Genomic DNA, 21,173 nt, shown 5'->3' on the forward strand with positions numbered 1-21,173 from the left:
GTCCCCATCTCACTTGGGACATTGCATTTACTGTATGTATCTCATTCTTGTGAAACCTGTTCCAATGAACACTGAGGCTTTGACTCTATCCTGGGATTTAATTTTGAAAACTTGAACCACCACCCCTATTAATTTCATTAACTATTGAGCTTGGGCGTGAATTTATTCTTCTGAAGGAAAAATGGAGAGATTTATCCTTGTTTGTTCTATATTTTTGCAAAATATAACATGTGCTACGTTTGTCCTCAGCAAGTGAAAGATGAGCTAGCTCGGAGAACGTCTCCCTGCGTTCATGGCTACTCAGATGTGGTGGTGGTTGCAGATTTTCAGCAATCTCCCGAACATGAGGAGTTCCTAGCATCCCTTGCTCGAGTATCTAAACTCCTTGACATTGAGAACGGGAACTGCAGCATGATAACGGAACCACGAAAGTAGGCTACTGGTGACTTCTTGTGGAGCACTTCATCCTGTGTACCATGAGGGAACCAGCCTACATTCTCTTGAGGGTTCTCTTGAATAATTGGAGGCATGTGTTTTTTTTTTTCTCAAATTGCACGTTACGTTACATGGTATATGAAATGAGAAAAAGAAAGAAAATGTTTTTTTTATATATTTAAATAAATTCACAAGTAATCACGGTGTGCTCTCTCCCTCTCTCTCTCTCATGCACGTACTTTCGTGGCATGTCTGGTTCCTTTTTGTTTTTTTGTTTTTTTTGGCTGGGAGTTTTAGGTAAATATAGAGAGTGCATCAGGTCAGAGGCAGCTCTGACGGGTGCATCACCCATTGGATGAACGGCAGCCCGAATGGCCACAAAGTTTTTGAGAGCCATTCAACTTTTAGATGAACAGCCGAAATAAAACAAATGTGATGGTGTTCTGGGGCCTGGTATGCTTGTGATTCATAATTTGAACCCCAATTTCAACAGAGTGGATCAGGTCAGGAGTACCCTCTGTAATTTGAAACCCAATTTGCAACGGAGAGCGGATTAGGTTAGGAGTATCCCTGATGGCAATCCATCAGAGGGCACTCTGATGCCGTTCATCACATTGATGAACATCTAAAACATCACCCATTTAAATGCTTACTACAACTTTGATGGGTTCCATACTCCTTTTCATTTCTGTTATTCATGCTCTAGACGAAGGGGCGCTTAGAGCATGCACAATGGATGGTGGTGTTACAGACGCCGTTCATTCACATAGATGACGGTAATCCGTTAGGGTCAACTACAACGTGGGCTCGAGTGGATCAGCGATAGGGTTTGGTTGCTCGTAATTGAATTTTTGACTTGAAAAAAACAAGGGTAGACAGTGGTGCTGTTCATATCTTAGTTGAAGTTTGAGTTTTTCTCTGGCCCGATAGGGGGGAGGTCGAGCCAGAGATCCGTGCATCTCTGATGTTTGGATATTAAATTCGAGTTTGAGGTCCTAGCAATCTCAAACCGTAGAGTGGATTTGACTTGTTGGTATCGTGTTACTGAACGAATCATGTTTGACGTTAGAGTAATGTAATGCGTGTTTTAATTGTTTCAAGAGAACGGTGCTCAGCTTTAAATTTCAGTTGCAATGATTAGCAGAGAGGGAAAGCATAAATGCATTAGTAGTGATGTTTACGGGGTTTTTTTATTTGCGTTTAAAGCTACAGTACAGTCTTGTGATCGATCAGTAAAGGCTACTTAGACAACCAGCTAGCTACCATGCTGACCTTCCATTACTCGCCTCCCACTAAAGGGGAATGGGGCTTTGCATGTTTGGTCTGTCTCAAGCACAAGCGTAGTGAGTGGTGATGGATGGGGGTCCGGGATGTAGTTAAGTCCACATGGCATGCTGCTCTCAGCTATTTGATGTTATTGACAGACTTTATGATTTCCAAATCCTAACTAACTTCTCTCTGTCATTGTCGCCCTCATTTAGCTAGTCCTTGAGTTGGGTTCCATCATCTTAATGGATGCTGTTGAGCTTCTATCCCGCTATAACTATCTGGTTTGGTGTATCCAGCAGCTCAGAAGATACTTGTTGAAGTGTTTTATTGTGGCAATGGGAGCAGGGGGAGACTCACCGACAGCCAAAAGGTGAAACCGTTGAGGGAGCGCGCCTCTCTCTCTCTCTCTCTCTCAGCGGGAGCTGCGAGGTCGTTTGGGAGCAATACAAGCGACGATGGTTGGACTGAGCAGGCCGATTTTCGTTCTTTCGGATCATCCATCGTCCAGTACAGCTCCAGCCATGGTGGATGGGGAGCCACGCTCGCGGGCATCTACTCCAGGAAGGTACCTCATCCCCATCCCCCTTCACTTACTGAAGCTACCTTGGCAAGACCCTATTGTCTTTCCCTCCTCCTCCTTCTTCCCATCTTTTTAACGAGTGTGGACCGTGCGGTGTTTCTGCCAAAAGAGCGAGTTCCAGTCTGTTTTCCCTGTCCCAATGAAAAGCGGTATCTTGCATCCTACTCTCTGGTTTGCCTTTGGCACCTTTATAGAGAACCTAATAAAGTAAATGAACAAATTTTCCTAAGCAGTCGATCACCCTTGTGCGGTACTGGAACCTGTTGTATATATCCCTCCATGGTGTGTCTAGCTCAGATGCAACAATTTTTTGGGTAAATCATTAAGGTCCATGAATCCACAACAATAGCATTTCTTGGGCCATTGCAACTAACACATTGTTTCCCACAATTCTTCTCCTTTTTCTGGTCGTCTGTTTTGTTATAGCTTTTGCATTATTGTTTCATTTCCTGTGAAATACCTCTTACACTGTAGCCTCCCTGTTAAATGTGTAATGTCCTTTTGGCTTTTCTTGTTTTCAGCTAAAACTCAAAATCTATAGCAAGAGCAGTGGTTTTTTATTCAAGATAAACATTGCTTATTAATTCCACAAATTTTTATTAGATCCATTTTCTGCTCTGGTGGCGGTGCTGCATGCTCCTGAAAGATTGAATATTATCATGATGCCGGCTATATATTGCTTAGCTTTTTTGTTGTTTTCTTAGATAATTTACCAGCATTTGGAATAAATAAATACCTTGGTTTTAAATAGTACCCTAGGCAACGTCAGAAAACATTTTCATGTTCACAGCGGATTTTTTTATTGGAAACTTCATAATTCATTTTGCACAAATGCAAGCATTTGAAGATTTTCTGGAGGTCCTCAACAGGAGAAGTATCTGCATGAATGTGAAAGCAAACTTTGGTATTGACTTTGGGATACCAGTTAATAGGTTGACAACTTGACATGTGCTGATCGGGCTACATACTGTAGGCTCTGTTTGGGAACCTGTGTTGGAGGGATTTGCAAGCACTAGGAAGAAGTACAAATGCTGGGCTTCAAGGAAAATGGATTTCAAAGCTGTGGACTCCTTATGCCATTTGGAAGCAGAAGTAACTCCTAGGATTCAGGCTTTCAACTCCTAATGATTTTTCACCATGTTTGGAAAACTCTGCAACTCATGAATGCTTTGAAGGCCATGTCATTGTGTAAAAAAAAATCTCCTTCGGTCGTACCACTTTAATGGCTTCAAAAGAAACCATGAGGCCACCAGCAATGAAAAAATAAAAAATGAAATGGAAAATTGAACAAGTGAGAAACATAACATGGTGCATATCTCACATACACGTCCACTATGGAAACCACATGAAGACAATTTAATTAGTTGAGCATCCATCTAATGATTTACTCATGTCAAAAATGCCATGTTCACAATAAACAAACTAAATGGTTTACCACCTCACAAGATCCCAAATGGGTTACAAAGGACATCACTATTTGGACTCACCACCCCCATCAAGGCCTAATGATCATTTAAATAAGCCATAAAAAAGCAACAAAATAATCAGTTGCAGAGTTACAGACACTAGAACCAATGTCAATATCGGTGCTTATTGACCAATACATATCGTATCAGCAGAAAATCGATATGCTTCACCTTTGAATTGGCTATGTTTTAATAAATATAAAAAATACTTAAAATTATTTTTTAATATTATTTTAATGGCTTTAACATGTGTCACGTTCTGATTGACACATAATATTTTTTAATTATTTTTTGGCCGATTCAGAATGATTCACTTGAGTGTCGGTATTGGCCGATTCACCTGAACCGTTGGCCAAATGATACAGGGTCAATACCGATAATGACACAATTGACCAGAACAACAAACACAAGTTCACAAAGGGCAGCACATGAATAGGTTGTTCACAAAGAGCATAAAAAACCGGTTCTTTGCAAAGAGCAGCAACAACAGTTTTTTCACAGGTTAACTCTTTCCTTTTCTTCAGTTTTAGAATGAGAGGGCGATGACCTTGAGGAGACTTTGGGTAAGAAGGATGGAGAAAACTCAACACATACGGACTCCCGATGGGAGGAGACATAATGAATAGAAGAATTATTGAGGTAAAAGATGGTGAAATTTTGAACCATCGAAAATTCAGGGACCCACCGGAATCCTTCCGATTGAGGGAATCGTAAATACCACCTCTCTATAGGGGGAGTTGAAATGTGAGGTTTCAAGGGATTTGGTGTTGGAGGATTCATAGCCGATCTTCATGCCTGCCTTCTCCCAAACACTTTCCAAATCCCCCTAGACTCATCCACGTCCGACGCCATCCCACCTCCTCTGGTGCCCTGCTCCCAAACACGGCGTTATGTCTAGCAGATTTTACCAACGTATCATCTGAATAAACCACTAAAGTTCAAGCTCTTATAAAACGATTTCCTGAAAAGAGTAATATTATACACCACTATTGTCTCCATGGGTAAATCGTTGTGGTTATAGTCAATGCGAGCTTACAACTTGTTAAGTTGTAAATACTGTTGATAGTCCCTCCACAAATTTTGGTTTGTTTCACCCTTTTTCCAAAGAATTTTCATGCATAGTTTAGTTGAGAAGCATTTTAATGAATCCTCAAGGATTCAAATATAGAATGGCTACTATAAGCAAGAGCACAAGAACAACCCACAAAGGGGCACTCACAAAGCCAACACAAGAACACAATCTTAAAAAATATAATCCTTATTCATAAAATATGCATTAGGGAATGCATAATATATATTGGGACAAGAGGTCCCTATTTTTACACAAAAAATAGAGGGCCAAAGGCAACCCATATAGCCGTTGGGAAGGCTCCAACAGCTAGAAATATAATCATTGGGAATTCCAAAAAGCTATATGGTCTAAAAGACCACAATACCCTTTACAAAAATATAAAAGACAAAAAGAAAATAAAGAAAGTAAAAAAGTTAGCTCTGCCCCTAATGGGTAGGACCTATTACATGTACAAAATTACAAAAATATTCCTAGAGGGCATTACATACTATAAGAGAGAAAACACACACACACACACACACATATATATATATATATAACATACTTTAACACTCCGCCTCAAACTTACAGACCAAAAATTTATCAAAAATGAAGTGAAACCTAGGATAGGGAAGTGCTTTGATGAAGAAATCCACTGGTTGATACTCAGAGGTAACATAAGGCAATGATATAGTCCTCTTCAAATACTTTTCACGATCATATTGGCAATTAGGGTTGGAGTGGATCCGGGCGGGTGCGGGGGACAAGGTCTCTACTCACCCCCGCCCCGTCTCGAAATTTTGCCCTCCATCCCTGCACAGGTTTTGATTTTAACCTCCATCCCTGCACAGGTTTTGATTTTAACCTCCATCCCCAGTCCATGCCCTGTTTCATGTCCTCCATCCCCAATTCAAACAGGGCGAGACGGGGCTCCGTTTCCCTCCGGTCCATTGTCATCCCCAATCCCCGCCTCTATCCCCATGGTTGTGGGACTTTGGACCTCCACCTCCACCCCCGTTAGAGGAAGGAGGAGAGAAATGGGAGCTCGCGAGGCTCATTAGAGGAAAGAGAGAAACGAGAGAGGAGATATTCTAGAAAGGGTTTTATGTTAGGGTTGGGAATATATATATATATATATATAGGATTTTATAATATGTATAAGGGTATAATAGTAATTTTTTAAATGGAGATTGGGGTGGGGTGGGGGCAAGAGTAAGCCCATCATCGCCTCTATCCCTGTTAAAATGTAATATAGATATATATAATAATAATATATTATTATTACTATTATATATATTTATTATTTTTTATTTTTTATTTTCTTTTAATTTATTATACAATAAATATTATCTAGTTCGTATCAAACTAGATAATATCTAGTTTGGTTAAGTTCCACTTGGAACTTAACCAAATACTACCTGTTGGAACTAGTCCAACAGCTAGATTTCTAGCCATTGGACTAGTCCAACAGCTAGAAGGGAGAGCTCTTTATGAGCTCTCCCATTAGCTCTTGTATAAATAGGGGTGCAGCCCCCTTGTAAACTTCACTTCTTGTAATGCTTTTCAAGCATCCTTTTTACATAAATAAAATTATTTATTTATGTGTGTGTTGTTCCTATTTTACCCTTTTTAAGCGCTTTGCTTAAAGTGTCTTTTAGACATTTCGTTCGATCATTCCAAGGGCGTTCGTGGAAGACCACCATTTTATTACATGGTATCAAAGCTACGGGAATATTAGATCTTGGAGAAAAGCTGCCTCGATTTATGTGCCTTTTGCAAAAGTGTTTCGCCGCTTGAAGGGAAGTGTTTTATCACTTCATTTGAAGAGCTCCCACATCTTGTATCCCTTTCCTTTTTCATTCTTTTATTGTTCTTCTCTTTTATCCCTATTCTTTCTCTTCCCTTGTAATCGATGGATGACAATGATAAAGTCAACATCATTCTCATGAAGTTAAGTGATACGAATTATGTAACATGGGCTTCTATCATGAAGCACCATATATGGGGAAAAGGTTTATGGGGGATTTTGGATGGTTCCGATTCGGAACCTAAACTATCTCTTACCAAAAAAGAGGGAGATAAAGAGGTTCTTCTGTCGGAAGAAGAGAAAATCAAAGCCCTAGCCTTTTATGAAAAAAAATGGAAAGAGTGGAGAATGGCTCATGCAAAAATAATGTCATGGCTTATCAATAGCATTGACATTAAAAAATGTTCAAGCCTTGCCAAATTTGATCATGCCGATAAGGCATGGGAATACCTTAAAAATATGTATTCCCTTAAAGATATTGCACATGTGTGCAACCTCCAAGAAAATGTTCGAATAATAACTCAAGGTGATAAAACGATTCGTGAATATTACAATGGGTTGTCGGAACTTTGGGAGGAACTTTCTCTTAGAACCAAAGTAGCATTGTGCTGAAGACATTGAGCTTCGCCAAAAGCAACTTGATGCTGAACACTTTTACCAATTTATAACTGGGTTAAGGCCGGAATTTGAAACCACCAAATCGACCCTCCTTCACCGGGGAAAGATTCCCTCCATTGTTGAAACTATTGAAGAACTAACAATGGAGGAAAATCGTCTCTGAAAAGGTTCCTCTAAAACTGATGATGATTCCGTCATAGTTGTATCTAGGCCTACGAATCACACTCACACTTACAGGCCACCTCATTTTGAGAGGCAAAATGGTGAGTTTAATAAAAGAAAGGTGATTTTTCATCACTGTCATGAACCGGGGCATTATAAGCCTCAATGTCCAAACTTAAAGAAAAGAGAAGAAAAGAAGGTTGCATCAGTTGAAGAATCAAAAGATCAAGATGCATTTGTTTCTATGGCTCAACTTATGGAGATCCTTCAGCCTCTTCTTCAAGGGGTCTCTTCTTCCGCTGAAGCATCAACTGGAGCGGCAGTTGCATCTGTTTCCGGTCCAGGTAACTTTCCTTGACTTTTAGATTCTGGTGCCTCATTTCATATGACCCCACATTATAAATGCTTATCTGAATGTCTGAAAAATAACTCAAGTATTTCAAAAGTCTTTACAGCAGATGAAACATCTCTTGAAATAAAGGGAATTGGGTGTTTTGAAAAACACAAAACTTTTTGTGTTCCAGAAGTTAGATATATCCCAAAACCTATGTCACATGGGTGCGGGTGCGACACGGGTGCGGCGCAATTTCAAAAATTTTGGACACGGGGACTCGACTATATATATATATATAGAAGCAATAACATAGCAACAGAAAAAATTTATTAGCAATTTCATTGTCATTTATCAGTACATGAATATATAAAAATATCAAGTTTTCAGTAGAGAAAATATGACTTGCATATGAAAATATACATCTTACAGGAAGAGGGCACATTCATGTTTCAGTTACCTTTGCTCTGGCTAAATCCTGGTTGTATTGTATTTATATTCCTTTAAATTGATAAATTGAAAGATATTTCAAGAATATAAAATTATGCATATACAACTACTAAGTATTGGTCCTGAACACTGAGAAGCAACTTTCTAGTAGGCAGCTCACCCTTCGTTGGAGGAATCACGCTTCCCCTTAAAGATCACACATCCCCAATCAAATGGACTGCAGTTGCATAGACTGTGCACAGACTGTGCACAGTCACAGACTGTGCAGTTGCAGTTGCACAGACTGTGCAAAGTCACAAACTGTGCAGTTGCAGTTGCTCAGTCTGTGACTGTGCAACTGCATTGCAGTCTGGTTATATATATATTTTTTAAAAAAAGTTATATAAAAAATGATTTTTTTTGTTTTTCGTCTTAAAAATGGACATTTTTGGACTCGGTCAAAGTTGACCAAGTCCAAAATGTGGACGGACTCGGCCTCGACTCTTTGACCGAGTCCGACTCGGCGTTGACCGAGTCTCGGCCGAGTCCGAAGCCGCACCCGTGTCGGGGCGTGTCGACTCGGGTGCGGCGCCTCCCTAGCCGAGTCCGTGTGACATAGCCCAAAACTTAATTTGAATCTCTTATCTGTTTCTCAAATTTCTGATTATGGATGTAATATATCCTTCTCTTCTGATGGTTGTTGGATACATGATCGCCAGTCAGGGAAGCTGATTGGGGAAGGCCATAGAGAAGGAGGACTATATTATATGGATTTTTTGGAGCTACCCAAGAATGTTTTTTGCTTAAATGTTCAGAAATTGGAAACAGACTTATGGCACAAAAGATTTGGCCATCCTCATATGTCTAAAATCCAATATTTTCCAAATTTGACAAAGTTTTGTAAATCTGAAAATTTTGCTTGTAAAGATTGCATTATTGGAAAAATGAAAAGATTACCTTTCTCTAGTAGAACTTTTGTCTCTTCAAAACCACATGAGTTAATACATTCGGATGTTTGGGGACCCGCACCAGTAATTTCTAAAGATGGTTTTGCATATTATGTCATCTTTATAAATGATTTTACTAGACATACTTGGATTTATTTTTTTAACATAAATCCGAAGTTTTTACTCACTTTCAAATATTTCATAAAATGCTCACAAACAAATTTCAAAGTATGTCTCCATTTTTCGCACTGATTCAGGAGGAGAATTTATGTTTAGAGAGTTTAAAAACTATCTTATTTCATATGACATTATTCATCAACGATCTTGCCCAAACACCCCGCAACAGAATGGTCTTGCAGAATGCAAACATCGTCACATTATGGAGACCACTCAGACTTTGCTAATAGCAAGCCAAGTGCCAAAAGGGTTTTGGGCAGAAGCAACTTTAACTGCTACTTATCTCATAAACCGAATGCCATCTTCTTCTTTAGAAAACATATCTCCGTTTGAAAAACTTTATACCTTAGCTCCAGATTACTCCAGACTAAGAGTATTTGGTTGCAAATGTTTTGTATTTACAAACAACAACAACTACGCCTTCATCCCAAAACAGTTGGGGTCAACGATATGAACCAAAAAAGAAAATCATTCTAGGTCTTCCACATGAATCCTTCTCCTCCAATCATTTTTATCCAATGCCATGTCCTCGGTGAGGTTCAAAGCATTCATATCCTTTCCTATCATCTCCATCCAAGTCTTCTTAGGCCTACCCCGACCTCTTTTAACTAATATATTCTTCCATTTCTCTATCCTTCTAACTGGAGCATCATTAGGCCTTCGCCGAATATGTCCAAACCACCGTAAATGATTCTCTCTCATCTTATTTTCAATGGGTGCAACGCCTACCTTCTTTCGTATCTCCTCGTTCCGAATCTTATCTTTTATTGTATTTCCACACATCCATCTAAGCATATGCATCTCAGCTACACTCATTTTTTGAATATGATGCCTCTTGGCAGCCCAATATTCCGTACCATATAGTAAAGCGGGCCTAATAGTCGTCCTATAAAACTTTTCCTTCAACCGCAATGGCATTCTATGATCGCACAACACTCCAGTTGCACTTTTCCATTTCATCCACCCAACCTTTATCCTATGATTTACATCTCTATCAATTTCTCCATACTTTTCAATGATAGATCTCAAATATTTGAAACAATCATCTACCGGTATTTCTTGCTCACCAAGTTTCACTACACTCCCATCACTATCTTTTATCGTTTTTGTTTGTTGTTGTATTTACAAACAAAATGATAAATTCTTCCCTCGTGCAATCCCATGTGCCTTTTTAGGATATGCCAAAAACCAAAAAGGTTATAGATGTTACGATGTTCAAAATAATAAATTATATGTGTCAAGGAATGTGACCTTTCTTGAAAAGGAGATTTGTTTTTAAAGTGAAAAACACAAGGATATTATTGAATATTCCTTTTTAATTGACTTAACTTCCAAATCCGATGAAGAGGATTTTTAATGTAGTTTTTACAATGACCAAAGCCCTACTAGCTTTGATCTTGATACTGAAGATCAAACTAGTAGGGATGTTAGTCTTCAGTATTCAAGACGAAGAATTGTAGAGCAACGCCTTCCATGCGCGTTAGAAAGATTTTCTGAAGTTCCTCCTCGTAGGACTTCTAGATCTCTAGACCCCTCGGGAAGTTTGTGTCCTATGAATCTTTTTCACCCTTATATAAGGTAGCTCTTGGTTTAATTCAATCCTATGTTGAACCTTCCTCATATTTTGAAGCCAAAAATCATGCAAAATGGATTGAAGCTATGAAATTAGAGCTAGATGCTTTAGAAAAAGCCAATACTTGGTCCATCCAAGACCTACCTCTTGGAAAGAAACTTATAGGTTATCGATGGGTCTATAAAGTCAAAACCAAAAGTGATGGGACCCTAGAAAGATACAAGGCACGTCATGTAGCCAAAGGCTACGCTCAAGAGTATGACATTGATTATGAGGAAACCTTTGCTCCTGTGGCTCGAATGACCACAGTTCAAACTTTAATTGCCTTAGCCTCTATTAAGAAATGACCTATATTTCAAATGAACGTTAAAAATGCATTCTTAAATGGGAGCCTTGTTGAAGAAGTATACATGGAAGCTCCTTCTGGTATTAGTCTTCCTAAGGGTAAAATTCTTTGTCTTGAGAAAGCGCTTTATGGTCTTAAACAGACACTAAAAGCCTGGTATGACAGGTTTAGTCATGTTATGACTAATATTGGTTTTCGTTCTTGTTTGACTGACACTGCCTTGTTTATTAAGCAATCTGATGCAGGTATCATTCTTCTTCTTCTTTATGTGAATGATATGATAATCACTGGATGTGACAAACAGAGAGTTGCTAATATCAAAACTCTTCTTAAAACTCATTTTGAGATGTCTGACTTAGGACTATTATGATATTTCCTCGGCATAAAAGGTGTTTATTCCCTTAGAGGGTATTTGATTTCTCAAACTAAATTTGCTTTTGACATTATTTGTAGGTCTGACATCTCAGATGAAAAGAAAGTAGATACTCCAGAAATAGTTAATGTTAAGATGAAAATTGATGATGGAGAACGACTTGAAGATCCTACTCCATTTAGACAACTTGTTGGAGCTCTTTCCTACCTTTCTATCACTCGGCCAGACATTGCACATGTTGTCCACACAGCTAGTCAATTTCAACATGCTCCCACCTTTGTTCACATGGGAGCAGTCTTACGCATTATTAGATATTTAAAGAGTTCTCTTTCACGAGGACTTTTCTTGTCTGCATCATCTTCTTTACATTTAATTACTTATACTGATGCTGACTGGGGAGGTGATCCTAATGATAGGCACTCAACCACTGGTTTTTGTGTGTTCTTAGGTGAATCTCTTATATTGTGGAGGTGCAAGAAGCAACAGAAGATCTCTCTTTCCTCCACTGAAGCTGAATATAGAGCCATGACAACCACGACAATGAAAGTTGTTTGGCTCCGAAGACTGTTAACTGACATGGGAGTTGAAGCAACACATGCCTCGCACATGTGCTGTGACAATAAGAGTGCAATCTGCATCGCAAGCAACCAGACCTTTCATGAATGCACCAAACACATAGAGATGGATTGTCACTATGTTCGAGAGGAGTACCTACACGGCACCATTGATCTGCCATATGTTACATCTGAGTACCAACTAACAGATTTCTTCACCAAACCTCTTGCGGCTCTCAGATTTCACTTCCTCTTAGACAAACTTTCGCTCATTGTACCGTAAGTTTGAGGGGGAGTGTTAAAATGTAATATAGATATATATGATAATATATTATTATTATTATTATTATTATATATTTATTATTTTATTTTTTTATTTTCTTTTAATTTATTGTACAATAAATATTATCTAGTTCATATCGAACTAGATAATATCTAGTTTGGTTAAGTTCCACTTGGAACTTAACCAAATACTAGCTGTTGGAACTAGTCCAACTGCTAGATTTCTAGCCGTTGGACTAGTCCAACAGCTAGAAAGGAGAGCTCTTTATGAGCTCTCCCATTAGCTCTTGTATAAATAGGGGTGCAGCCCCCTTTTAAACTTCACTTCTTGTAATGCTTTTCAAGCATCCTTTTTACATAAATAAAATTATTTATTTATGTGTGTTGTTCCTATTTTACCCTTTTTAAGGGCTTTGCTTAAAGTGTCTTTTAGACACTTCGTTCGATCATTCCAAGGGCGTTCGTGGAAGACCACCATTTCATTACAATCCCCGCACAAGTTTTGATTTTAACCTCCATCCTCGGTCCATTCCCCGTTTCATGTCCTCCATCTCTAGTCCAAATGGGGCGAGGCGGGGCCCCATTTTCCCCCGGTCCATTGCCATCCCTATTGGCAATCCATCTCAATGTGCTTAGTTCTCGTAATATGAACTGCATGAGCAATATCAGGTCTTGTAATAGATAGGTATGTGAGAGCCTCAATCCTCTGACGATATGGAGTAAGATCATCCAAAGGCATTCCATCATCAATCTTCATTTTTTAATTGATTACTTCTTGAGTGTCTACTCTTTTCTCATCAGTAATACCAAACTTTCAATAATCCCAGTGACAAATTTAGATTGAGTTAGTAAATATCCATACCAAGAAAATATATAAGAAATTCTAGATCATTGATTTCAAAATTAGTTCTAAGAACTTTCTTAATATGGCAGTACCGAAATTACATGTAAAAAGTTAGCAGTTGTCTCTAAAGAAAAGTGTGTTCTTCCCAAAATTTATATCCACACTGAAATTGGTTCTAGTTCTAATGGAGGCTTCTTGCTGCAGATCTTTCCTCTAAATTTGTTTCTCATCTTCAGCTGTCCATCCTTCATATTACTTTATTGCTTGGACTATGTTAAAGAGAGCTGTTTCACAACTTCTAGCATGAACATCATAACCAGCTAATGATTTTGTCTAAATGCCCTCTTTCAATCTCTCTATATAGAAACTACAAAAAAACACCCATATGGTTTTCAACATTTGATTCTTGACGGGTATTTGGAATGTTGAAAAGCCTCTTGCTTGTTATTTTACACATAAAAGAATTTTAAAGCTACTCAACAATAACCTGAAGTCACTGAAAGCTGTTACCTCTTCCTTTAAACTCATACAACAAATTCTTTATGGCACAAATTGTCAGAAAGATACTTCTGGATCCTCCAATCAACTACATCTAAATCAATAAAATTACACATAGGATCAACACGTTTGATTTCGTGCTACTTGTATAAATTATTCCATCTAAATGGCTGAAAAAATAAAAAGAAAAGACAGATTCTTCTGGTTTCCAACAATTTTAAATGAGTTCCTAACATTCAGTATTGTTACTTTCGCATGATTTGGTACCATCTAGACCCATATCGTATGATTTTGGTTGTTTTAGTTTGATGCACCCATTTTTGCTTGGAAGTCGAGGGTTGTATCAGAATTTGGATTGTTGTTTCACGAACAGGAAATCAGTCTAAGTCCAGAGATTCAAAATGGATTCTGGTATATGATTTTTATAGGTCAAATTGACTCATGCCATGTACCCTAGGTTGGACCATGAATGCCAGTAACTTGACCGATTGAGTCTGATGACTTGTGACTTAACCTTCTGTGTGGGTTTATTGCTCAACATTATGTCTATGCTTACCATGAGCATTCATGTTGATATGTCTTAGGTATTTTTCGACCAGTTCCTTTTTGTTCTTTGTTTATTTGCAACACTGGGTCTTGTTCTGGAACTTTTCATGGTCATATCTTTGTTGTTATGCTCTATATGATTGCCTACGTTATTTGCTGTTGAAAATGTAATTAATGTATTTTTAATTTAATGTAGAGGGTTTAGATGAAATCCATCATAGTCTATTTCCATCTATAATTACCAACAGTTATAGCAGCAGACATATAAAAGCCTGGTGTTTGTGCAGTTAATATTATAAATATCCATGTTATGGTATTTCACATTCATCTTGGTATTCTCTTCTTGCCGAAGCATTAACGTGGTTCGATCCAGAATAGATCTATGTCCATGGTGAAGAATATTTCTCTCTATCTCACCTTCACTCTGAGATTAGAGGTTCCATTATATTTATAACTGAAGTACATGATTTTCTAGAGGAGTCGCAAATGTCCCCTTATGTTTAATATCCTGACCCAATACAACTTGATTACATGTCAAACTCTCCAATTTATTTGAGTCTGGTTTATCTACAGGACTCACAGGAGTCCTATATGAAATATATTCCTTTCTCTGAGCTGGTGCAGGACTTTCAGCTGGTTGACCCTCCTGGTATTCAGTGCCAGCAAGACTCTTCTTAATTATCAGAGTCCTAGCTGACCTGGCTGCTCTTCCTTGATGTGAATATGGATCCTGATAGGGCTGATCCAACGATGCCTTAACATTCCCCAGGCTAAGCTTCCATGTCTACCTTACAATCTATTTACATTCTTTATCGTGTTATGGATATACGAAATCTGTGTATACTTCTGTGTAGTCCAATGTGTTTGAATGAAAAGTTTCTGCAAGCTAAAGAAAGAAATTCCCAGAATTCTGTTGTATTTTCACGTGTTGGGGATGGGAGAAACGAAAGGGACTTCCGCTAATGACAAAAAATTTTGTATACTGTTGGTTGGGTGCTCCGACTTCTTTGTGTTTTTTTGAGCCATACCTCTTCTCTTCAAAATAATGAAAGGTGTTTTGTTAAAAGGGTTTCTATCGATTGACACTCGTAAGCAAAGTTATGGACGGATTTCAAATGAACCACTTATCTTTCGTAAATTAGTTTCCATTCTTAATTTCGTTGAGGAACATTTAGAACGACTCTAATCTTTAAACGCAAACTCTCCAACAAAGCATGCAATTTTAGTGTGAGTAAAGAATCCAATTTGGACTTGGTTTGGTTGTATGTTGTAACATGAACAGTTCAATTGCATTTTTCATTTCCTTTTTTTCTCTCTTTTGTTGTAGCAACTATGATGCATATGCTGGGGTAGATGCCATCAACCTTCAAAGACTCTTCATCAAGCATGGATGGTTGCATTCCAAGTCCACATTTGGAAATTATGGAGAATTCAGAATTTGATCATTTTTTAAGGAAGGAGGTTCTCAAGAATTTAGATTCGACAAATGTATTTCGCTACCACAAGGGAACATGTGCTAAGAGTATGTAACAATGCAGACCATTTGATAGTTTGGAGATGGCGCTATGCGGGTCAATGGACCCCATTACCTGTGAATTGGATTCATATAAATACTTTTAACGTGTATCAGGATCAATGGCAGGTAGGGTATTAATTCGGGATGCTGAAGGATGGTGCATTGATGATGCATCCATTACAGAGAGCGAAATCAAATGTTCGATACAGATTTTGAACACTCTTTCTGCTTCGGCTAGTATCATACTGGAATCATCTCGAAGGGATTTGGTGATTCATATTAATCAAAGTTTGGAAGGAAGAGGAAGAGTGAATAATGTTTTTATTGGTTTTATTGGGTTGTAGTTCACATTGTTCCCAAGGAGCATAATAGAGAAGGAAAATCTCTTGCTATCATGACTACCTCTAACGACGACAAACACCGGTCTCATTTGAATCCATCCTGGATTCCTCCATTGTAAATATGTAATTATTGTTATCATTTCAATAAACAGGTAGGGGTCTGCCTATCCACACCTTTCTATGTGGGAAAAAAAAACTATGATGCATATACCACCAATGGGGGCTTTGCATGTCTGGTAGCATCAGCTAGTGCATGCCACCTTGTGTTGGGACGTTGCAGGTTCTGGCATAGTTGTATAACTGGTAGGGATCTGTTAGGTGTAAGAAAGAAGGGAGACAAATTCAAAGAAGAAATGGGTTGTTTAGAGATAGAGGTCTTGATGAGGTGGAATAGTCCCATATTGCTTTTGCTTGAGTTTTCTGAGGGCTTTATAAGCAACTAGGGAACTCATACACTTGTTCCTGAGAACAAGGGAGTGGGATGACCACCACACACGCGCGCGCGTGCACCCGCCGTGCCGAGCCGGGCCGGTCCGGGTTCGGGTAATTGGCCCTTTAGGGCCATATTCAATCAAGACAAGTATCTTTTTACCCAAAGTTTCTTTGGCTTCGGTAATGGGTTATGGGAATGGATAACGGGTCACGACTCCTCGGATTTCGTGCCCATTATGGAACTTCGGATTCCGTAACGGATCTCGATCTTTCGAAGTCCATTAACGGATCACGTCCCCTCGGATTCCGTAACGGGCTCCTTCCACGTTTCATAACCGTTCGTGGGTTATAAAAGCGTGGTCAGGGGTGGGGTTACGGATATGCTGAGACAGGCGAGTTCCCATCTCCCCTGTTACTCTCTCTCTCTCTTTCCTGTGAGTTTTTTTTGAAAGAGTGGTTCTGCAACTTTGGTTCGAAGAGGCTGTTTTCGAAGGACGATCCGCCGGAGTGCACCGTTCGGTTCGTCGTGGCTATTGTATCCTGGGGGAAGGACGCTGGTCCCTGATTTGCACAGTATGTGAGGACGAATCTTCTCTAAGGGGAGTACTTTCGTACGCCTTAGCCTATTACATAAACTAAACATGTTCCTGTTGTTTTCTTTATGTTCTATGCATCTGTTTAATCTTATGCTGTCGTCTGGATTTTGGTCTGATGCGGAAAATGCCATGCTTGCTCCCGGTTACTGTTTCGGTCGTCTGTTAATCATGTTATTTACACTGTTGTATTTCTTGATTTATTTCGTGTTTTATATCATGATGACGATTGTGAAACTGTGTGATCTGAAAAATGATCCAACAGGATCTACCTAACCCCAGCTTGCCTTCCAAAAAAAAAAAAACTTATGATGCATATACCAACCATCACACATCAAGTTGGCTTGGAGTTCTGTCCAATGCTTTTCAGATATTCGTATAGTGAAAGAATTCTGACAGGAAATGCAAATTCATACGAGAGATTGCTTGATTTGAATGCTTCAAGGAAAATGTAAGTTGGAGGAGAAGAAAAGACACGAGGAATTATTTTAAAAAAAGAACAAAGGTCCATGCTGTGGTTGTACTTTGTTTTTCACCATGTATTTTGGAGTTTTCCCCTCGTCTTGGAAAGAAAAGAGACCTCATCTTTGATAGAATTTTATATCTTGGATGCAACACACCCAAAATCTATTTTTGAGAAAAGTTTAAGAGGCAATCAGTTCCTATTTTGGGTGAATTTGGATGCCACCCAAAACCTGGTTAAAGGTGCTAACCAGGTTTAAACTTTAAAACCAAGAATAAAAATCACAAAATCAAGTTACTAAACTGTCATCCAAACAGCAAAACCAGGTTTACATGTTCTTTCATAAAGCAAGTATTCACTAGGTTTTTACCTATCAAAAAACGTATTAACTAGGTTTTCAGACAACCATATTTTTATAAAACTTGGTTTCTCGACCTGTCATCCAAACCGGGCTTTTGTGATTCTATCCAAAAGGTGGCACTTCAAACATGTAAGCTCAAGTCTTTTTTTTCAATTGGATTTTTGGTAGAAATCACATTTTTGCTAATTAAAAGACATTTAGGCTTGATTTAGGAGATTGCAATTGAGTGAATTTGATGAAAATGATTTGGAAAGAACCAGAAGAATCCATCTTGTTTGACAGAACCTTCAGTTCTTTCGGGAGTGTTTGTCACAGAAAAAGGGCTTTTTCTGTGGGACCCACACGAGGACAGTATCGTGTACTCACACAGAGGAAACAACTTCTGCGAGGAAACTACCCCAAAAGCCTGAAGGTTTCCAGGATACACTCCCTTTCCAGCGGAAACACAACAAAGTCCAACAGGGGGGGGGTGGTCGGACTTTGAGTGTTACCGTCGCATGCAAACTCCCCCCCTTAAAGGATTCAGGCTAGACAACTGTCTTTGATTCTTTCTTGTTTAGAGACATCTCTGTAGTAGGAATGAGAGGAAGAATAAAGACATGTATAAACAAATAAGGTAAAAATGAGAGTTGGCAAACAGTTAGATTTGCCATCATTATGTACGTCTAAAGTTTTACAATTTAACTATAACATTCAAAGAGAAGCATTTTGGCAAATATCTCCTACCTATAAAGGAAACCAAAATATAGAAAAAGGAATAAATAGCAGACTATAGGTTCTACCTTCCCAAACTTGTTGGTTTGGCAGTCCAACTCAGTCATTTTTATTGGCTTCTCTATGATTTTTGCTTTCAAACAGACCCCTTAAGTTTTCGAACCGTTGATGTACGTTTTTGTTTGGATACAAGGAAATGGGTGCCCTTGTGATCAGGGATACTGGAAAACTGCCATAACCAGGATTTGTAAATTAATATCCTTGCGTTTAAAAGCATTGGCAGAAGAGCATACCGGAACTTGCTCTTATTGAAAAGGCGATGCATGGCCTTTGAGAAGCCGAAATCAATAGAATATTTTTTGTTAGAAACATGCGGATCTTCTCAAACTGCACCCATTAAATCGATAATTGGATTAATGACACAATCGACGATTTCATAAAATAAATGGGGGCAATTATGTTGATGACCCTTGCTTTTATTGGAAATAGCATTACTAACGGCAAGCTAGAAAATATAACTAACATGGCTAATTTACTGTTTACTTGATACTCTTGCTCTTTATGGCGACTGCACCTGATTTTTCCAAGCGACAACTTACATAGCGTTTAATTTTTTCAGGCGACACTTACATGACTTAGACAAGTGGTTCAACCAAGGCGTCTAATTTTTTTTAGGCGACAAAAGAGTAAAACCATAAAAAAAATCAAGTGGCCATGTTTGGCATATTTTAAGTGGTGAGTTGGCTGTGCTTGGTATATTTTTTTTAGTCTGGACCAAAACAAGGAATGGTGCAAAAAGCAAGTACCATCTACGTCATTGTCATTGTCGGTGAAACAAATTATTCATAACCAGTAATGGCACTACAGGAGAGGAACGTAAATACTTTAAAAATAAAAATTCACCCTATCTGTTTCTACATCTAATCATTTTTTTTTAACTCAAGCCCCACACGAGACACCTATCAGAATATGCCACACGAGCATTTTATTTTCTTGTTTTGTGAGAACCTTGGCATGGGACGAGAACTGGTTTCCATCAATGCCATGGTTTTGAAGTTTATAGAGTTGTCAACCCCAGAAGTTGTTTGTTCTTTTTGGTTTTAAGGCCCCTATTTGAAAAACTTTCAGTCATCAGTAGCTAAGGATGTAGAATCCCCAAAATTTGTGATTTTAACAAATTCATATGGTTGTTTGGGATAAATGAAACGGTTCAATTGGGGATTTACCACTTCCACTTGTGCAGCTGAAAAGCTGGAATTAATATGTCGGAGTAGGCGCTGGTGTAGTATTTGGCAACTACCACCTCATCTAGGTGAAAAGTGAAATGTGGAATTGGAGGTGTCAAATACCACTTCATTCATCCCAAACAACTTTGGCATTGGGTATTCCTCACTTCTTACTCCGAATACCTTGGACGCTTAGTTTCCAAACAAGGCCTAAGTGGTCCTGGCGTTTCAAGGAATTGGTTGTGGCTCTCAAATAAGTATGTTTTTTTTTAGTAAAAAACATCAAATATGTTTAAGATTGTTTTAGGTTTTAAGAGTCCAAAACAAGGTGGATTATGGATTACAGGATTAGTGCACACTTGTGTAAGAACAGCCGCCTAGCAGGTTGAAGGGGCAATCCACGGGGTTTAGTATTCAAGCAAAGGGCCTGGCCACGCGGATCAGAATTCACTTGAAGCGTTATAAGTAAATAATGGAAATTTTTATTTAGCGGGTCAACCTTTGCCCTTAATTTGAAATATAGGTACAGTGGTTTCTGAAATTCTAAGTTGGAGGCTCTGTTTTCTTATAAACTGTCAAATAAGAGCCTGCATTTAGTTTTGTCCACAATCTAAATTGCAACATTGAGTCTGACCTTCATCATTAAGAGTTTTTTTTTTTTTTGATAGGCAAGCGCAGAACCCCCAACTGCACCCTTGTGTTTTGAACTTGTAACGTCCCAACACAAGGTGACGTGCACTACTGGGGTGATAAACCTTAACTCCAGAAAGAGTGTTAGCATGATGATCAAAGTTTAGTTCATCAAAAACATTTTTGGATATCTTGATACGCTTACTCTCAATATCATAGCATATGTATCCCTTATAATCATCTGCATATCCCACAAATCTACACTTCAAGGCTTTGTCCTGAAACTTATGTCGCATTGAACAGTTAACATGAACATAACATACACAACCAAACACACGCAAATCATAATAATTTGGATGAACTCCGTACAAAGAAAAGTAAGGTAATTTGTTTTCCAAAATAGTCATGGGTAATCGGTTTATCACATAAACTACTGAATGGAAAGCTTCTACCCAGAAAGTGATTGGAAGATTATTATCATGCATTATGCTCATTGCACTCTCGACAATATGACAATACTTCCGTTCAACAATCCTATTCTGTTGAGGTGTAGAAGGGCAAGACACCCGCCTAATTATTCCATTAGTTTGGAGGAAATTAATAAAGTCT

At 38.6% G+C, this 21,173-nt stretch overlaps 1 protein-coding gene across 3 annotated transcripts in view; it reads left to right on the top strand.

Annotated features, from left to right (window-relative positions):
* LOC149823130 (inositol 3-kinase-like) overlaps window positions 1-16,341 on the top strand; it is a 31,799-nt gene extending 15,458 nt beyond the window's left edge. Inside the window, exons 2-3 of one of the 3 annotated variants that reach the window (XR_016434724.1) lie at window positions 15,616-15,810; window positions 15,919-16,341. Coding sequence is in view for 1 of the 3 variants with exons in the window: in XM_090018664.1 (XP_089874790.1) it covers window positions 250-435 (186 nt within the window). In the remaining 2 variants the exon portion in view is untranslated. Of the gene's footprint in view, window positions 1-249; window positions 637-15,615; window positions 15,811-15,918 lie in introns of those variants that run through there. The other 2 variants (XR_016434723.1, XM_090018664.1) reach the window with 2 other exon arrangements.
* The last annotated feature ends 4,832 nt before the right edge of the window (window positions 16,342-21,173 follow it).

This window comes from Nuphar pumila, chromosome 10 (genome assembly GCF_984573655.1).
Source record: "Nuphar pumila chromosome 10, dmNupPumi1.hap1.1, whole genome shotgun sequence".
NCBI classification, from domain to species: Eukaryota; Viridiplantae; Streptophyta; class Magnoliopsida; order Nymphaeales; family Nymphaeaceae; genus Nuphar; species Nuphar pumila.